At 37.7% G+C, this 20856-nt stretch overlaps 1 protein-coding gene across 1 annotated transcript; it reads left to right on the top strand.

Annotated features, from left to right (window-relative positions):
* Positions 1 to 11836, top strand: LOC140233152 (arrestin domain-containing protein 3-like). Its single transcript, XM_072313269.1, has 7 exons — positions 1 to 178; positions 2623 to 2760; positions 3141 to 3379; positions 4568 to 4750; positions 6025 to 6216; positions 8872 to 9463; positions 11355 to 11836. The coding sequence occupies exons 1-7, from the start codon at positions 49 to 51 to the stop codon at positions 11645 to 11647; spliced, it is 1767 nt and encodes a 588-aa protein (XP_072169370.1). The 5' UTR covers positions 1 to 48; the 3' UTR covers positions 11648 to 11836.
* Positions 11837 to 20856: the final 9020 nt, after the last annotated feature.

Below are 20856 nucleotides of genomic sequence, written 5' to 3' on the forward strand. Positions count from 1 at the left end.
TTTGAGCGTGGCTGTGCAGCTGTGGGAACCATACACGTGGTTGCATGCATGGTAAAGATGGGAAAGCTACAAGCATTTGAGCTTGTATTAGATGACAATAAAGATGCCTATATGCCAGGTGATACTATTCGGGGACAAGTGCGGATTCACCTTTCAGCGCCAAAAGGATATATTGCAGGTAAGTTTAAGCTGTACTGTAGCCTAGCCCTAACCCTGGGACGCTCCGTGTACACAGTTACACACTGCGTGTTGTCGCTGGTCGCAGGCCTAAGTGTAGTGTAACTGTAAGGAAAGCAGTTGACCGAAGAAAGATCGGTCTGTATCTGGTCGTCGGGGATATGTTCCGCGGAGACTGCGTCTGGTTTCTTCTTCTTCTTCTGCCAGGTGAAGTAGATCTAAATTTCACTGACCTCTGGGAAGAGTATTTTCGTACTTTGTGCAGTGCTGAAACTAGTGTGCCATGCGCATGCTGCATTGTTTGATGCTGTTTTGTTGCAATGAATGTACAATGTATACGCTAGATCTTATAAAAAGTAAAAAGTGCTCTTTGAGCAAGTAAAATTAGCTCCTCTTCCAACTAGATTTGACACAGTGTCACCCCAACTAGCTGCCTCTTAAACTGTTCTAGCTAGGGAAGAAGCAGCTGTTACACTGGTGGGGAGCTGGTTCCAGAAGCATATGACATTTGGGAAGAAGGAGTTTTGAAACCCAGAGGTTCTGCAGAGTTGCTGTCGATCTTGAGTAGGTCTTCATCCAGATGATCGTGTTACCGGGTAAATGTAAGGTGGTTCAGATGGAATAGCAATCAATTGACGCAAGATGCGGTACAGCATGATGACTTTCAGCTGGGCCCTTCTCTGCAAGAGATTGCCATTTTAAGGAGTGAAGCATTTCACCGACAGTTGGACACTATGTTGAGGGTGAAAGTCTCCCAGAGTGAACCGAGCAGCACGCCTTTGAACCATTTCAAGCTTCCAGTAAGTTCCAGATTTGGTCACGGAGACCTCCTGTCTCCAAAGGATCCGGAGAGTGATAACGTCAAAAAAATTAAAAGACTCCTCTGGACAGACGGATCTTTCTGTCAAGGAAAGCAGAAGCCTGTGAGGTCCGCTTGTTGTCCAATCGCATCGCCGGGTCTCATGGCAACTGGTCATGTTTGAAGCGGAATAGAGAGTTCCCCGAGGAAAGAGTCAGTTTATAATATAGCAGTAGAGTCTACATACATACTAGTAGTCTATTTCATGATACATGCCATTTCGTTTATATTCTTAAGCAACCATTGCAACATGAATTCAGGAGTTCTGATTTGACAATTGGCATGCAATTATGTTACGAGACAACCTCACAAGAGTGATCTTCGTTTAATAGTTTAATATGTGATAGTGACAATTGTGAAAACTCATTAATTTTGATATACTGTGTGATTTTTTTTTTTTTTTTTTTTTTGGGGGGGGGGGTGTTTTAAAGGTAGGGGATACCTTTTACAGACCTCCCAAAATGCAGCAAAACATTAAATATGGACCTCAGGGGACTTGTTTAGGCCACTGCTGAGAAATTTGGAAGTCAACAGTTATCTACAATTTGAATAATGCACAAAACTCAACTACTCAGTAGTTAAGTGTCAGCCACACTTAAGCCTTTTTGTTGCAGTCTTCTCTATTTTTTATCTATAAACACAAATCTAAAAGTATAAGAGCTGATGTAATAACATATAGAGTGTGTGGCAAAAATGTATATAGAAATGTTTGTAAGTTTTGATGAACTTTCTGCACAAAATATACATGATGGACACACATGCAGTGCATGGGTCTGCAAAGGTAGCCTAGTAATGTACTGGAATTTACGGTGAGCCCCGAAAAAAATTCAATTCAAAATCTAACGGTCAATAAAAATGTACGAAATGTTACCTTCCACTTTCAATACTTCATGGGAGTTTCTAAAATGATACTCTCTTCAACATGCCACTGTATTTATACAACTCTTCATTTGAGGCATGCAAATGGGATTCCCTACCTTTAATGCAAGCCACCCCATGATTTAACCATAATGCTGTCCAAAATTTGACTACCTGCTAATACATGAACATATTATATTGAATATTTAACTCTCAGGTGTCTGTTATTCAGGTTTCTGTTGCTCATTTTTCCATCCAGACAAATTCATAGTTTGATAGTAACCAAAATCTATAATTTGGTCATTGAAAAGAATTTAATCAGTTGTGAATGATACCAGTATTACTCAAGGCATTTGACAAGGGAGTTACATTTCAATGTTTTATCAGAACTGCAGTGATAAGTCCATGTCTGGCAGAAAAGGGTATGATAGCCATGGAGTTCTTGATTACCACACACTAATAATAACTTCTCAATACTTCATTCAGCTAGGAAATTGAGATTTCAGTTTTGTACACTGAGGGAAAACAAAATGACACAAAGCAAATATCATTGCATTGTATCATCCATCCTCACCATTTCCTAAAAATGAATTATATATATATATATATATATATATATATATATATATATATATATATATATATATACACATTATATATATATACATTAGTATAACATTTGTACTTCTGTGTTTCTTTGTGACCATATCATTTCTGTTTTCTTGCAGGACTAAAGGTTGAATGCAAAGGAAAGGCTCGCACCTACTGGACGAAAGAAACAGAAGAAAATGATGAGAAAAAGGTGAAAGTTTACCAGAAGAAATTTACACTCTTCAAAGTGCAAAGCACGCTATGGGGTATTACTGGTGAGTGTTGCAACTTTTTATTTTGTATCTCTATGTTGCTTCAGTCATATAAACTGTACTAGTACAGCTACTAGTATTTGGAACATGACCAAAGTTTAAACAAACAAACGAACAAACAAACAAACTAACAGTAAAACTTAGCCCTGTTGGCTGAAACAAAATGTATGATTTGGGAAATAATTATAAATGTAAAAACAAGTGAATATAGCTTTCTGACTACGCATTATCATATCTGTCATCACTATAATTTGTAGTATTTGTATGCAGAGCAATTTATTTTCAGTGTAATGTAGTTGTCTTCAGATGTGATAATGATTAACATTGGCCGTTTTGGTGGGGTTTTTTTTTGTTTTTGTTTGTTTGTTGTTGTTGTTTTTTAGTTTCAGGAGCTAACATATTCTCTGCCACAAGACTTGAGCTCGCTGCTGGGAATCACACTTTCCCTTTCCAGTTGACGTTGCCCAGTCTCCACACACCACCGCCTATAGAGAGCAAGTATGGCTGGGTGCGATACTACCTCACTGCTGTAATTGAGAGACCGTGGAAGTTCAGTCACAAAACAAGGCACTACCTTTGCATTTGGAGCATAAAAAACATGAACAGCATTCCAAGTGTCTTTGTAAGTTGCTGTAAATTGCTGTAACTTTGTTCTATGTGTATAATCATATTCATGATGACATGTTAAGTGCATGTAGTATTATGCATGAGCAGGGTGGTCCATGAGGGGTTTTAGCTTGTCACTGCAACATGCTGAAATTCTTGTGCAACATCTTCAAAAGCTAGTAACATGCTATGCAACATCCTAAAGAATTTGCAACAAGCTCAAAATAAAATGTATTCAAACATGTGAAAAACATGTGCAGAACATGATAAGAAACATCAAACTACCTGGTACATGTACTAAGATATATGTGGGCAAAACATGAGAGAGAACATTAAATGAAAGCAGCACAAAGGGAGATACGCTGCGAAATATTGCGTACTATATGTGCTCTTTATGTGCGCTCCGCTTTGCAATATTCTCTGATTCTGAGCTTGCAACATGCTAAAATTTCAAGTTGTGGACCACCCTGCATGAGTAGTCAAACATTTTGCAATTCATGTTCATGTTGTGAAACTTGTTGAAATCAGAATCAAGAGCCTTTCTTCGCCAGTGAGTCAAATGTGTACAAATTTCTCGTACAGAACTATGGACGGGAAATATAATGTGGCACAAAGAGGGCTAAATACTTTTTCATAAACATGGTTCACTCCAGGAATGCACACTGTTAACAGTGGACACATACTAGCCATTGGTGTTTTCATTTGCCCACAAGGACCAGGGCTCCATTTCATAAAAGATGTTAGGATTCCAACTCTAGCTGGAATGGCAACTTCCAGTGGCAACAGCCAATCAGGAAGCTGTATTCTCATCATTACCATGACAATTGCCATTCCAGCAAGATTTGCTGTCATATCAACTATTTATGAAATGTGGTCCAGAAGGCCAAGCATCCTATCAACATTCTATATATGTATATATATATATATCATATATATATATATATATATATATATATATATATATATATATATATATTTTTTTTTTTTTTTTTTTTTTTTTTTTTTTTTTACAGAACAGTACAGAAAGCCATAACAGGGCAGAAAAATTCAGGCTTTTCAGGCTGTGTATTCAATCAGCAGCCAGTGAAGGTGAATATGCCTTAACCCTTTGCAAACTGATATCTTAAAATGTCATTGATAATGTACAGGGTATCCTTGCTTTCAGCTGTGATGGAGGTGATGACTCTCCCTCTGCTGCTTACAGGTTCCCCTGAGTACCATCGCACAAAAGAGGGTCTGCTGCTTGTTCTGTGAGTCTGGACTCTTCAGCATGTGCGTGACCGTCGACAAACGCGGCTATTGCCCCGGAGAGTCCATCTTGATCACCGTCGAGCTCAGCAACCGAACATCCAGAGACATTTCTTCCCTGTCCGCTGTCTTGACTCAGGTATTTTGATGAAACCAAAACCCTGGCAAAATGTCTATCATATGGCAAATCAAGCAGTGGCAGGGCAACAAAATATCCCTCTCCCTAACAATGGGTGTATGTCTGGCACACTGGTTAATTAAAAGTTATGTTCAGTATTTTGTCACATAACCTTATATTAAGAATTATGAGTATAAAGTCCAGATATTTTGTCATTCTATGAATCACTTGATATTGTTGTTGATTGCTGTGACATTTTCACAAAGTTTCATTCTCTAAAGCATCACACAAACTAAACACACATACTTCATGAGTGGGACTGCATTTGCATATGTCTATGCATTGTTGTCAGACATAATTTCATTTGGAGCATTTCTTCCTGACAATAAATTAGAAGAAAATTCAAAGTGCTTTCCACACATTTCTGCATTATATTGCTCACAATACTTAGAAATGTCATTTTGCAATGACATGGGTCCATCATATGTAGTGGACCTCTGTACCCGCTGGTCAAAACAATGACCATTCAGATGCTTACTTCTTCGAGCCTGTAATGCCATATAGAGTACCGGTATGTGCAATGTTGTGAATCCCAGTAGTTGTCTGTTGTGTTTTATAATAATTATGTAAATTACACACTAAATCTGTGTGCAATGTTGATTTAATATGCCAATGTGTGTGTCATGAAGGAGGGCTTAGCTAATTTAGAGCCTTTCTACAGTGTATTCCTACATTGTGTGATTATCAGCCTAGTGCCTAGCCAGTGTCGACATAACATATCCAGTTACCAGTGAATATAGTGCATGGTTTAACCCTTTAGCAACTGAAGATTCTGTACATAATTGGCCTGTTGTTCCCTGGAAGGTATAGCAATATTGCTCTCATTTTGACACCTTTCTAAATTATGTAAAATAGCTCACAACATGTTTATTATTGTTTATTATAAGTTATGTTTGTTTGAAAGCCTATTAAGATTTTACAAAGAGACTTAATTGTGTGTCACAGAAGTAATTCTGACATACCTTTGTTGACCTTTGACCATTCAAATTATAATTATATATTCTATGTGAAAATGCTAAAAATGGTACAGCATACAACTAAAAAAAAAAAAGCAGCGAACGGGTGGCTTTGGGCATTTTAGTGAGTAGTAAGACGGGCTTCAGTGACTTATGGGTTAATTACTGTTCACCATGTTTCTGCCATTATTGATGCTGCTAGCATGATGATATGAAAAGAACATTTGAATAAGTTCATACATGTCGTTTGATCTCACCTTCATGTACACACACCCACAGCATGCTGAGTACAATGCCACCAATACGCGTGAAGCGGTGATGACCATCGATACAGTGATTGCAAAGATCAAATTCGAGGGCTATAATGCACATGCGACAGTGACCTTTGACCGCACGCCAATGCTGATCCCCCCGGTTCCTGCCAACGACTTCGATGCGTGCGGCAACATCAATGTCGAATACAATCTCAAGGTATGCATGATATTTCAATAAATTTAAGATACTAGATGAAAATGAAGCTACATTTGTAGAGTAGTGATGCATTTTTTATGCCTCCGCCACGAAGTGGTGCTGGAGGCATTATGTTTTCGGGTTGTCCGTCCGTCCGTCCTTCCTTCTGTCCGTCTGTCCTTCCGTCCGTAGGTAATGAATTTTGTGGACAGCGTAACTAAAAAACCGTGTGAGATATCCTAATGAAACTTGGCAGGTATATGTATGAGGGGGTGAAGTTGTGCCTATCAACTTTTGGGTGCACATGCTCAAGGTCAAAGGTCAAAAGGTCAAGGTCAAATGTTTAAAATTTCACCATTTCTATGCAGTGCCTGAAGATATTTTCTTGAAACTTAGTGTATACATGTATTACTCAATTAAGATTCTCTGGTGAAAATTTGGGGTCATGAGGTCAAAGGTGAAAAGGTCAAGTAAAAATGTTAAAATTTCACTTTTTTCTCCGTATCTTGGAAATTGTTCAAGGTGTCTTCATGGAACATAGTATATATGCATGTACTGACTGGCAGTGGTTATCTAGGGAATTTGGTGTTCATGGGGTCAAAGGTCAGGGGTCAGAGGTCAAGGGCAATACTTCAAAATTTTACTATTTCCCATATATTTATGCAATGCCAGCAGGATTATTTTTTTTTTAACTTGGTGTATGCATGTATAACCCAATAGAGATTCTCTGGGATTTTTTTTTTTTTTTTTTTTGCCAAGAAGGTCTAAGGTCAAAAGGTCAAAGATCAAGTGAAAGTGCTGAACTTACTTCTTTCTCCATATCTCGGAAGTGGCTCAAGTTATCTTGAAATTTAGTACATGTTCTGCCTGACAGTGATTCTCTTATGACTTTTAGGGTCAAAGGCCTGATGAATATGATAACAATTTACTGCTCAATACAGAAATTGCACTTTTTCTCCATACCTTGAAAATTACTCAATGCATTAACTTATGAAAGGGTCAAAGTCAAGTTAAAGTTCTTAAATCCCCAAATACATGCTCTCCTATTCATCCAATTAAACATAGGTCAAGGAGGGTGAACATTCAACACATTTGTGACAAACATGTCATTTTGATATTTTGCCAATTTTGTGAAAATGTAATCACACATTGTCCACATGTACTATAGACCTATTAGGAGAATCATGCATTATGGCGGAGGCATACCAGTCGCCATAGCGACATTTCTAGTTATCTCAAGGTCTGCATGATATTTCAATAAATTCAAGATACTAGATGAAAATGAAGCTACATTTGTAGAGCAGGGATACATTTTTTAGTATCTCAAGTATTTGATGAGCTCACATTTCATAAATATCTCTGTATTCTAAAGGCAAATGGTATCAAATTGATATGACACAAGTTGAACTGCACAGCGGGAAGACATTATTTAAAGGGATGGTATAGTGCTGGTTGAGATGAGGATTATACTTTTAATTTTTGCAAGATACTTAGAAATCACTTTGTGAAATGTTGAAGAGCATACAATTCTATGAGGAATTCGAATTTTATTTGATGAAAATCGGTTTTGAAATGACCGAGATATCAAAAAAACAGTAAAACAAAAAAATCCTAATAAAAGATGGGTCCCACCTTCTATTAGGGTCACTTCGATTTAGATATCTCGGCCATTTCAAAACCAAACTTCATCAAATAAGCTTTGAATTCCTCTTTGAATGACATGCTCTTTCACATTTTGTAAGAGGTTTCTCATTATCTTAAAAAAAAAAAAAAAATGATCATCGAAAAACATTAGAAACATGAAGTCCCATCCCATCTCAAACTATATCATCCCTTCAATAGGTGAAGTGCTGGGGGAGTACAGCAATGCAACCTATTTCTTACCATTGCCTGTCACATGCCATTTTACTCAATTCAGTTGACAGTACAATATAGTAGAACATGCTTCTGTTTTATTTGTGTGTTGCCCCTTGCTGGTATTGCAGTTTTGCACAGTAATTTTCACCACACACCAGGAATTGGAGTAGATTTCATTTGCTTCTCCCAGCTGTATTGGTGTGGTGATCCACAATGCCACCTGTTTCTATCCAGAGGTGTATGATAGTACCAGTATGCCATGTCCATGCTGGTATAATAGTGGCCAGCAACATGTGCTGACTGTACAGCAGAGATGGCTATTACAAAATATGATAATCCTACACATGATGGTATTATGTTCCTGCAATAATACAGTGTTTTGGATCCATAATTGTGTGCTAGGAAAGCTTTCCCCAAAGTGTGATTGTAGTTGCTCTTGAGTGAGCCCTTCCAAACTTAGTAAACTGTATCTGACAATGGCATGTGGAATCAGTGGAACATTTTTTTTTTTCCAAAGCTAAGCTTAAACTGCTAACAGAAAAGGCAGTGAAGAGTTTTGGTATGTTTCTGTATTTCTTCTATGATTTCCCTGTGCCTGGGATACATTTAGACTGTAGAATAAAGGAGAGAAAATGTTATCATGTAAGTAAAACATTACACTAAAGCTTTACATAGAGTCTCGCAGATTGTGACTGATGTCCTGGCTAAGATGTGGCTTTCGTTCTAATAAATGTTCCCATCAGGATGTCTAGAGTGTCAACACAGTGTTACCTTTCTTCATGTACATGTATTTTGCTGCTCCTGTTTTAACTCATACAGGTAAAGGCAAGACTCTGTGGGTCACCCTCATCAGTCATAGTGAAGCATCCAATAACCATAGGAACTGTACCTGCTCTCCCCGATCAGCCAGGACCTTCCATTCCTCCAGCAGTGCTGCCAGTGCAGTCTTCAGCCCACCAAGCATACCCTCCAGCTCATCCTGGGGTGCCCCAAGCCGGGTACCAGCCCCAGGCAGTGGGACCTCCGCAAGGGTACCCGCCATCAAATGTGGCTCCATCGCATGGGTACCTCCCGCCGGAGGTGACAATGCAAGGAGGGTTTGCCCCATCCCAAGCTGCTGTGCCGGCAGGGAACTTACCGTCACAGGTCAGAGCACAGGTCCATTTTGACCCGCAGATGGGTTTGTTGACTCAGATGCAGCCGGGATTCCAGCCACCTTCACAGATGGGGCCCCAAACCCAGTTTCAACCACAGCAAGGGTACCCCACACCCCAGCAGTGCCAGGACGAGCCAAACATACCACCACCGGACTATATCTCTGTGATGCAGGGTGAAAAGGGAACATGTATTGGTGCTGCATCATTGCCCAGTCAGCCCCAGGTTTCAGGTGTGACATGCAGTGACCAGAGATGTAAGAGTTCAAATTTGGTCTGATTTCAGATTTTTTTTTTTTTTTACTCTGCCCATAATCCACTTTTCAGACTTTTGTTTTTTTCACTTCAAATGCATTGAAACATTCACAGTTTAGAATGCACTCAGACCTTTTTTTTTTTTTTTTCATACAGAAATTTCAGATTCTTTTCTGCATGTACTCTCACACTCCTGAGTGACTTGATCGGAGACTAGTCACCAAATCTTCCCTCCTTAATAATCATATCTTTTGTAATATGTCATTACCTGAAATGCAGACATTTTGCTCATGTAATGAGTTGGGAAAACAATGCAATTTGCCAAGGGATTCTCAGTAAAGCCTGTTGCGTATAATTATGACTGTTCATGCTCGCTCTGATGATGTTAGCATTGACTCCTTTAAAGGACAAGTTCACCTTCATAGACATGTGGGTTGAGTGAATGCAGCAAGGAACACATCAATGACATTTTGAGGAAAATCGGACAATCTGTTCAAAAGTTATGAATTTTTGAAGTTTCTGCTCACTCAAGGCTGGATGAGAAGACTACTATAGCTTGTGATGTCACATGTGTACAACAATATAAAGAAAGAATAAAGAAAATTCAACATATTTTCACTTTTCTCGCATAGCAAAAGAACACTTGACTTCTCTCTTTCAGAAGGCAGGGGGAATAATATCACCCTCAACATATGTGAGTTACAAGTCGAAGAAATGTGCACTTTATTAAAGGGAAGGTAAACCCAAAGCGCAATGTGGATTGAGTGAAAGCAGCAACATTAGTAGAACACATCAGTGAAAGTTTGAGGAAAATCGGACAATCGATGCAAAAGTTATGAATTTTTAAAGTTTTGGTGTTGAAACCGCTGGATGAGGAGACTACTAGAGGATATGACGTATGAGTGGACAACAATACAAAGAAAATATAAAGGAAATTCAACAAAAATTCACTTTTCTAGAATTATGAAAGAGCAATGGACCAGCCTCTTTCAGAAAGCAGGGGGAATAATTGCTACCCCTAACATATGTCAATGTCAAGTTGATGGAATTTGTAATTTTCATGAAAAATGGATTTTTGTAGAATTTTCTTTATATTTTCTTGGTATTGTTGTCCACTCATACGTCATAACCTCTAGTAGTCTCCTCGTCCAGCGGTTCCAACACCAAAACTTTAAAAATTCATAACTTTTGCATCGATTGTCCGATTTTCTTCAAACTTTCACTGATGTGTTCTACTAATGTTGCTGCTTTCACTCAATCCACATTGCTCTTGGGGTTTATCTTCCCTTTAAAAAAGTGGAGTTTTGTGAAATTCTCTTTTTATTTTCTTTATATTGTTGTACACATATGACATCATACACTGCAGTAGTCTTCTCATCCAGCAGTGACTGCGCATATACTTTAAAAAATCATAACTTTTGAATGGATTGTCTGATTTTCCCCAAACTTTCACTGATGTGTTCTTCTAATATTGTTGCATTCACTCAATCCACATGTATGTGAAGGTGGACTTGTCCTTTAATAAGCGAAATAGCGAAAATAGCAAAAATATGTTATCCATAATGCACACATTTAAAAAGTTAAACTTTTAAGGTTGATCTATGCAACAGAAGTTCTTGTGACAGCAGCATGTGGATTTCTGCTCACAAAATGCAATCAATTGACATATATGCTAATGTGTCTCTTATTTTGTACATCTGCACTCATTTTTATATGTTCTGTTATATGTTTTGTAAGACAATCTAATGGAAAGTGTCGATACAGGAGCTCTCTAAAGTTGCAGTGCTCACATATTTTGAAATGTGAGACTTATATATCTGTAATGTCATATGTTGTGTGTGTGCATTTGAGTGATTGATTTGCTGTGTTTGCCCATTCTTTGCATGTTCATAGTTGCAGCACAGCAATGGCCGACACCGCATTTCAGACCAGCTTCATCGGGTGAAGAAACCATTGTTGGCAAGGCCTACTACTTTGGTACCATGAGGTATGCACCCAAGTACCCGTACTACTCAATTGGCACCAGCAGTCAGGAGCAGGCACCGGTCACTGCACAGTCACAGCTTCAGCAGCAGCACCAGTTTGCCTCCAACCCCTTCCAGCAACCGCCGGTCATGCCCACGGCACCGGCAGAGGAAATCAGAATGCTGGAAGGTCTGCCCACTGAGACAACAACATTTTTGTAGTACGGCCTTCATTTTTCCTTTCTTCTATCTTTGTCTTTCTCATTTTACTCAAGTACCAGTCAAAACTGTGGAATCCTCTGCATGTCTTGTTCAAATATGATTAGTGGTTTTGCATGTGTGGATGCAATCTGTGTTTAGGGTAACCAAAGTCAGCAGACGATATCTACACTTACTGCTGTGATGACCAATTAGCCCTCCTCCCCCACCACCCCCCCCCCCCAAAAAAAAAAGAAATGTTGTATTGGCGTAACAGGCAATACAAAAATAGGGTAGGTAGGTCGATTTTTTTTTTTTTTTTTTTTTAAGGCAAATGACATAGCACAATATTTTACCGCTGCACTTCGCAGTGAAGCTAACACTGTATGGCTCCACATGGTGAAGTAAAAAAAAAAAAAAAAAAAAAACTTGAGAAAACAACTGAACATTCTTTAAAAAAAAAAATCATGGTACTATACACACAGATTCAATAAAAACAAGCGGATAAAGCGAAAATATATGAAAGTTGTGAAACTCAAATGAGAACCGGTGAAATATGAGAAAAGATGGCGACTGCACCGAAGTGATAATGATTGCAGTATCGATATCAAAGTATTGTGCTGTCATGATTCCGATAGCGAAGACTTTTTTGTTTAAATCTCAAGGGTTGGGGAAATTTTAAGGTCAGTCGTATTATGCCAATACAGCTTTTTTTTGGGGGGGGGGGGTGGGGGTGGGGGCCTTACTTAAAAGAATATCAAAGTTGATGAAAGAACATGCTGATTACATTAGATCCCCAAACACGTTTTGATGTATTTGATAAAACTTATCCACTTTGTCCCTGATTAGAAGAGTTCCATCCCCCTCTAGCTTGCTGCATTGACTCAGGGTATACATACTATAGGTGCTTTCAGTGCATCTCATTGGAATCGCTCTGAAGAAAAAAAAAAAGGCTAGACTACTCCAAAGGAAATAAAAGACCTCTACTCTGAAATCTGTTCATGTAATGATGTGACCAAGTCTAAACCGTAAAAGGGCCGGGGGGGGGGGGGGGGGGGCAGACTCTGCCCCCTCCCCGACATTTTGCGCTATAATTCTGTAATGCAAAAAGGCTTGGCATGAGGCTTCTTCAACTTTCTCAGGCAACTTTTTAGACCAAATCGCAAAACGAAATCCACCCCCCTACGGTTTTAGCAGAGCCGAAAAAAGCCTGGCCTGATTTGGGTTAATGCATGAATAAAAAAGGCACTGTGGCATATCTTCAGGGCATTGCTATCTTATCTTCGAACACAAACAAACAAACAAATAGATACAGAGAGGACCAAAGAAGACAGATTGTTCTAGTCTGTTGTGCACTTACCCAGTGGTCTCACTATGTAACTGACTGATGGTAATATAGTCAGCTCTGCATAAGTCAAGAGCATATAATTATATCAAACAATTGGCCAAGGCAATGAAAATAAAAAGGTCCTAAATTATGTTTTTATCCCTACGTATGTATTCCTCTGTATATGCACAATTCAAATATTGTCTAATGCAATGCTTTCTTGTCATTCTCGTCAAGATTTACCTATGTGAAGTTGACAGTTCATGTATTCTGTGTGAATTTTTTTTTTTTTTTATTCTTATGAAATCAGCCTAAAATTACTAATATATCTTTGTTTGAATCAGGTGTAAATGGATAGTACTAATACAGCAAAGACTAATTTCAGGTATCATTTATAGTGACAGATTAAATGTGTAATACTCGCGTGTCTTTAGCACTATTAAGACATTGTCATTGTTGTGATTGGTTTGTGTGGTGGGGTTTAGATTTCAGGAACATCATATATTACAATCATGCTGTGAAAAAAAAAAAATGACCACCAGCCTTGGATATGAACGAATTGAAATGATAATAAGTAGCAGAAAATGATGTAAAGGTTATTTGTTTCCTAGTGGGCAAAACATACCTGAATTTATTGCGTCAAAATTTTTTACTGCTGCATAGGTGTGACATGTTTGTGTCTCTTTTCCATTCTAAGAAAAGAGTCATGTTTGTTGCATGATGCTCTTATCAAGACAACCCCATTTAACACTGAAATGCAAGCTTTCTTGCTCAGTTATTGGAGTTCTTCTTCATAATTACCTTAATTAGGAAAAGGTTACAATGTCATCATGCAGCATGTGGCTGAGAGTATGAGACTATTCATGCAACCCCATTCAAACCTTGAAAAGATAATGTGTTTAAATAGTTTGAAATCAATTAGGGATTCCTTTGCTCAGCATCTTGCCACATTTCAACTGTTTTTGTTACACAAGAATACAAGCACAGTTGCCAAATCAGCTATCAAAGGGCCAATAGATTTGCACATTTTTTCTTTCGTGGGCCAAGTGTACGTGACTACCAGATGGCTCTACTCCTAGACTTTGTCTTCATAGCTCTAATTTTATAATTTTTTTTACATTTATTTTTAAGTGATCAGAAGAAACCACTCCTCACGTTGCCACAGCTTCTGAGCTGACATGCTGGTATGGATGAATGAAATGCACGGTTCTTGAAGCACAAACATTTTGTTGCTATGTGTTGCATATTTGATGCAATTTTTTACTGAATATTCAGATGTAGTAGTGATGAACATTTATGAAACTATTTATCATCTCAGCTGCACATGGGTTTTTTTTTTATATCTGTGTAAAAGCTATGTTGTTATCTATCTTTAGTAATAAATTTGCAATGTGTTTTCAGGTTTACACGTATTTCATCTACTGTATAAGCTGTTATTTTCGCGTACAGATTTTTTTTTTTTTTTGCGAATGAAGAGGTCACAGACATTTTAACAAGAACATGACCAAGATGTTGTTTTCACGAATTGACTTCGAAGTTATCGTATGTACATCATTAACCTAGTGCATGGCAACATTTTCATGTGTTGTTAAATTTGCGGCCCATCAGTGATTCTTGAACTTCAAAAAATAAAAAATAAAACCTCGCAAAAATAACAGCTTATACATTATTTCTATATCCAGGGTTAGTTGGACAATTATCACTCTATCATGTCTTGCCATTCTGTATGCATAGTTGGTAACATTAACATGTCTTCACTGATCGACTTTTTAATTACTTCTATATACGTTTTATGAACAAGTGAGACATTTCTGTCACTCTTTATGAAGTCCTTAAAGCTGCATTGGCCTACACAGCAATGTATATGTGGAAGTCTAGTTGCATCTGCGCTAGGAATTCACTGATCACATACAAATTGTACATTGTAGGAAAATGCTTGTATGAAAGCAGTTTATGGCTCATTCAAACTTTTTGTTATAGAATCATATTTTAATGTTAATATTGCAGCCAACATACATTTGTGTGTGTGTGTGTGTGTGTGTGTGTGTGTGCCTAACTTCTTAACAATATAAAAAGGGGGAACTCTGAGAATTAATATTTCAGTTCTGCTATGATATGTGCTCTGCACGAGTTCTACCAGCAATGTCTTTGATATTGTGTTTGGCAATCCATGAAAAAACTTTAACCTACAGACGAGAAAATTTCATGTCAAAATATGGGGCTTTCATTCAAAGTTGATGACAACTATTTTGACGAGTCAATAAGCCATGTAGAATTGCAGATACACTAATATGACCAAAGGTGCTGTAACAGCATGTGATTGTCCTGAAATTATATGTGAGATTCAGGAGTTTTATTTTCATATATTATCAAATTTCAGCTGTGCATTTTATTTTTAACTGCAGGTCTTGTTTTTTTTTTTTCTGAAAAGACAGTGCATTCATTTGCCTCCCGCTCCCCATATGTTTGGAATGAAATGTTTTGTCAGATTGACTGCCATGCAGTAACATAAATTATTATTGAATGATCTAAAGTACTCACATGAAAGCTTTATTAAACAAGAATGTAGAATATACTTTTTGAATAATTTTCCAAATGTTTCTTTATCAGTGTGTGTCGTTAGGGGAGTAATTTAATCAAGACAAGCCAGTCACCCAACAAGATACAGTTTGCAAATAGAGACAATAAAAACATAATTCAGTTTTACACTTTTTGTTCAATGCAGTTATGACACACAAAGTCAGGATAAGTACTTCTCATTAGTTTAGTATCACATGTGGCTGTATGTTAAAATTCCACTCTTACCACCACTTAGATATGAATAATGTGTGTATATGCTCGTATGTTATACATTGTATCACACTGGCACACACATACACACACACTCACACATTATATATATATATATATATATATATTAAAGTGTATTTATAAAATATATATTATCTATATATTATATTATATACTGTACACATATAATGGAAGATCACCAATAAATGAAGTCTATCATTACGTCAGATAGATTACTTTATTAACGATGTCACGAGTTCTCAAAGAAATATAACACTGCAAAGCCTTAAATTGTTCGGCAAGGTATTTGTACACATCAGTCAGCCCAAGCAGTATCCTTGATATGTTTGAACATCCTCAAGTGTAATTCTTAGTATTGTATGCAGTAATAATTCATTATTAAGTAATAGACATTGCGAACCATGAAGAACTAGAGCCTAATGCTTGAAGTTTGTAGAAAATCGGACAGTCCACTCAAAAAAGATTTCATGTTTTAAATGATTTGGCTAAATTACTGTAACTTAAGTAGTGGTACAACTTGTATAAGAATAAATGTACATATGTACAAATGTAAATATAAAATACAAATGTACATAAATTTGTACATAATGTACATAAATTTGTGATGTACATAATTTGTGATGTACATAAATTTGTGATGTCACCGTAGTGAATAATATAGAATTGATGCAAACGCACATTCACAGATTTTTTTTTTTTTTAACTATCTTTTTTGAAAAGTGGAAGGGTAAGGCTGATATCATTCCTACCGCCTCCTGAAGGAACAAAGTCGAGCGCACTTTCATTATACTAGCAAAATGAAAAAAAAAAACAACAAAAACACAAGGGATCCTTTTTCTATTTTCTTTGTATCGTTCCACTAGTAACTGTGACGTCACGAGTGATGGCATTCCCATCTAGCGGTGGCGACACACAGACTCGACCAAAACTGTTACTCGTTCATAACTTGTGATTGGCTTCTCCAAATCTCCCCAAATTGATATGTTGTACTATTTTTTTCTTTTTTTGTGCATTTTGCCGAATTCACATGATAATCATAGATTGGAGGAAATCCCCATACAGTATATTAATCAATGGCAACGAAATACAATAGTACTACATTCAAATGCTGTCAGCAAAGTATTTTATATTTACATTTCTTGTGAAGAGAGACTGAGACATGTTGGCCTGAATCGACTGAGAGTGATTTGAATTAAAGCCACAATTTTGACAAAATCGAGCGCGAATTAAAGGGGCATTCCAGACAATTTTCATATTTTCACATCATGTAGTACATAAATCAACAGCCCCATATATAGATTTGTGAAATTTATTGTAGTTCTTGAGCAGAGAAACCAATACTGTGAAAAATCTGAAACAAATTACACTGAACAGTGTTGATGACATAAGAGCCTCACATATTTCAGAAATGTAGCAGTGTTATTCCATTACAATACCGCTTGCTTAACATGTTCACCTGTGTGAAATCTATGCATGCCGCCTTCTTTTGTTCTGCATCCCTGAGCCCCAACTCATGCATTCCTATGGTGAGACTGCCACGTCATCATCCTTGTTCGTTGCAATTTGTTTTGAATTTTGAAAACATTCTTCTTCCTCTCCCCAATCACTATGAATTCTGAAACTCTGTACTCAGTAGTACTAATTTATAGTTGTTCAAATGTAAAAGTCTGAAAATCATCCGGAGGTCTCCTTTAAGCCATATCGTGACACGACTGATACATACCTTGCCCATTCTGTGGCATGTTACAGTGAGTTCATTGTTGGATATGTGTGTTCATCTGGAATATGCGATGTGTCATAAGCGTTCATGCTGTTGAAATATTGCTTAACTCATGTGCTACATTCGAAATTCCTTCGTAAATACCAGCCATTGGTTTGAATTTGTACATTTCTCTATTATCATAAATTGTTTGATTTGGATTGATAAAGTGAAGTCAATCAAAATGGCTTAGGGATAGGGGGCCTACCAGAGAGAATTTGAGTCAATGATATTCAAATTTTCAACTGTCTACTTCCCCCATATGAGCAAGAGTGAAATTGTAATGCCAGTAACAAAAGTGGAGACGATATGGCGAAGCATGTGAAACAGTTATTTACAAAATACAAATGAAGTGAAAGATTGCAGTGATTAGGATCTACAACTACTTTTTTTTTTTCATATTTCTCAACATCAATGATTAGGAACAAATACATTTATAACATGAATACTATCAACACCCCCCCCCCCCCAAAAAAAAAAAAAAATAAAATAAAGTAAATATCCTCCGAGGCACTGTTGATAATATCTCATTCCCCCATGTTGCACCAGTATCTATTTGTATCACAGATACGTTTGTTCAATTAATGTTGTCGGTATGATTTGCAATCACTAAGTGTATTTTTTAACATACTGATGAATTGTCATTGTTAGTATTATATTTTTTTTTCCATTGTCATTATTAACATCACTTTCAGATAATGCGGGATTGCATGGCATCATCCTAAGCAATGATTACTCCTTCACAGAACCAAAAGGTGCATGGATACCCCCCCCCTTTATCCTGGTTTACAGGTGCAATACAGCTGTCAGATTTTTCGCAGAGTCGTCTGCGATGGCCATTGTTATTATCGTTAAAGGGGCCCTGAAATCCAAATGCATGTTGATTTGTGTTGATTTATGATACCCTCAACATCACTTTTGTGGTAAAACGAATAGAAACGAATAAAACGAATAGAAACATTCCATATATTTTTAACGATTTTTCCCTCGCCATGTCTTTTGTTAGTCACATTAATATCACAGAAACATGCAAGTTATGCTGAGTCGAGAGGAAGGTGCATTCCAATGTATTTTGTTAAACATTTCAGTACATTGATTGACAGATGATGTCATCTCAAGAATATTGGCTCGGAAGGATTTTTTGTGGGCGTTCCCAAGTAATCTGAAGAAAAATAGAAGAAAAAATCATTAAAAATATATGGAATGTTTCTAGATATTCATTTTACTGCAAAAGTGATGTTGAGGGTATCATAAATCAACACAAATTAACATGCATTTGGATTTCAGGGCACCTTTAAAGGGTGTGTACAGTTCTGGTCGAGGTGAAGATTTAGCTTTTAACGTTTTGCGAGATATTCAGAAACTACTCTATGAGATGTCAAGGAGCATGCAGTTCTAAGGGGTATCAAAAGTTTATTCGATGAAAATCGGTTTTGAAATGGCTGGGATATCCAAAAACAAGGTGAAACAAAGATATCCTAATAAAGTTGGGGCATGTCGCCTTTTATTATTAGCACTTTTTTGGATATCTCAGCCATTTGAAAACCAATTTTCATCAAATAAACGTTGAATCCGTCTTCGAATTACATGCTCTTTCATATTTCATAAGAGGCTATTCATTATCTCACTTAGGAATGTTCAGAACATGACTCCCTACCACAACCAGTACTGTACAGTCCCTTTAAATTGAATATGCCCACATTCCACACTGGAACAGACGGATTTGTGAAAATATGAACACCTAATACATAGCCATTCAAAATGAATATTGTTACTATGAAATTGAAGGATGAATATGCCAAGCAATCTTGAAATCTCTTTTGCATTCTATAAATAGGAAAAAATAATCTGTAAATATTATAAGTTTAAGGCTCAGCCGAATGTAAAGAATGAAAAAAAAAAATCTTCACATTATATAAAATTGTCTGATCAAGCTAATATGGTTAGCAAAAGAGCAATACTACTGAAAGCAGTTTGATCTACTCAAATGTGATATGCAAAAGACACTGAAAATCATCAATGATGTATCACACTGTACCTTTAAAATAAGTGTTAATGATGACATTGTTGATGATTCCAAACAGATGTGGGAAATTTTTAACTCATATTTTTCTAAAATTGGATCTGAGCTTGCAGAAAGTATCCCCGTATCCAGGCACTTACCCCCTGGGCAACTACCCTCCGGATAACTACCACCCGGATAATTACCCCCCAGGTCTATTCCCCCTTAGGGCAACTACCCCCCCAGACAATTACCCTCCTAGGGTAATCACCCTCCAGGGCCATAACCCCCTAGGACAACTACCACCCGGTCATCTACCCTCCTAGGGCAACTACCCCCAAGGGCAATTACCCCTAGGACATCTACCCCCTGGATATCCACCACCTGGGTACAACTACCCCCTGGATGACTACCCCCCGGATAACTACCACCCAGATAACTACCCCCTGGATAACTACCCCCCGGATAACTACCCCCTGGATAACTACCCCCCGGAGAACTACACCCTGGGTAACTACCCCCCGGATAACTACCCCCAGGATAACTACCACCCGGATAACTACCCCCCCCCCCCGATAACTACCCCCAGGATAACTACCACCCGGGATAATTACTCCCCGGATAACTACCCCCAGGATAACTACCACCCGGATTACTACCCCCCCCCATAACCATACCCCGAACCCCCCCCCCCCCGCCCCCTCCTGATACTTACCTACTGGACAACCCTCCCTCCCCGCCCCCCGAAAGTTACCACCCGTTGTAATTTTTCCATAAGTTCATAACATCATATCAGAAGATGCACCTTTCTCTTACACTGTCATCATTTGTGACCCTGCACCTCAAAACAAACAAAAAGTCACCAGATATGAATTTTTATAGTTAAGACCATATTCTGAAAGAGCAGACTTTAAGCTTTAAAATAATGTATAACTCAAATCAAATGGACTCTCCTAACCTATCTAAATATTGGAAAGAAAGCACAAACTCAGGAAAAGTGGGAACTGAGAAAAGAGGCTCTGAAGTACAGTGTCTATTCAAGCGCTTAATCTTTACCAAACCGTGCTGGCTGTGCGATGAATGGGACAAAAAAACAGGAAGTAAACCACCAGATTTACAACAATGAAGGGATTATCAGATTAAACTGAAATTAAGCATGCCTCATTAACACATTCTGTCCATAATTAATCCAATTTTCAAAGCAGTATAGCACTATCCTTTCAAAAGTTATTAGAGTTGAAAGTGAAGAGTGTGGACAAGGTTTTTCAGAAATGAAAAAGGGATTCTGAAGACACGCCTAATCACACTATTCTACCAAAAATGTTCGAGATAAA

Source organism: Diadema setosum, chromosome 9, assembly GCF_964275005.1.
Source record: "Diadema setosum chromosome 9, eeDiaSeto1, whole genome shotgun sequence".
Classification (NCBI taxonomy): domain Eukaryota; kingdom Metazoa; phylum Echinodermata; class Echinoidea; order Diadematoida; family Diadematidae; genus Diadema; species Diadema setosum.

Bases quoted from the DNA above. Each gene is read 5' to 3' on its own strand.
- LOC140233152 (XM_072313269.1), top strand. From the start codon at position 49: ATGGTAAAGATGGGAAAGCTACAAGCATTTGAGCTTGTATTAGATGAC. The intron at 179-2,622 runs GTAAGTTTAAGC...GTTTTCTTGCAG, and splicing joins GCCAAAAGGATATATTGCAG to GACTAAAGGTTGAATGCAAA. The intron at 4,751-6,024 runs GTATTTTGATGA...ACACACCCACAG, and splicing joins TGTCCGCTGTCTTGACTCAG to CATGCTGAGTACAATGCCAC.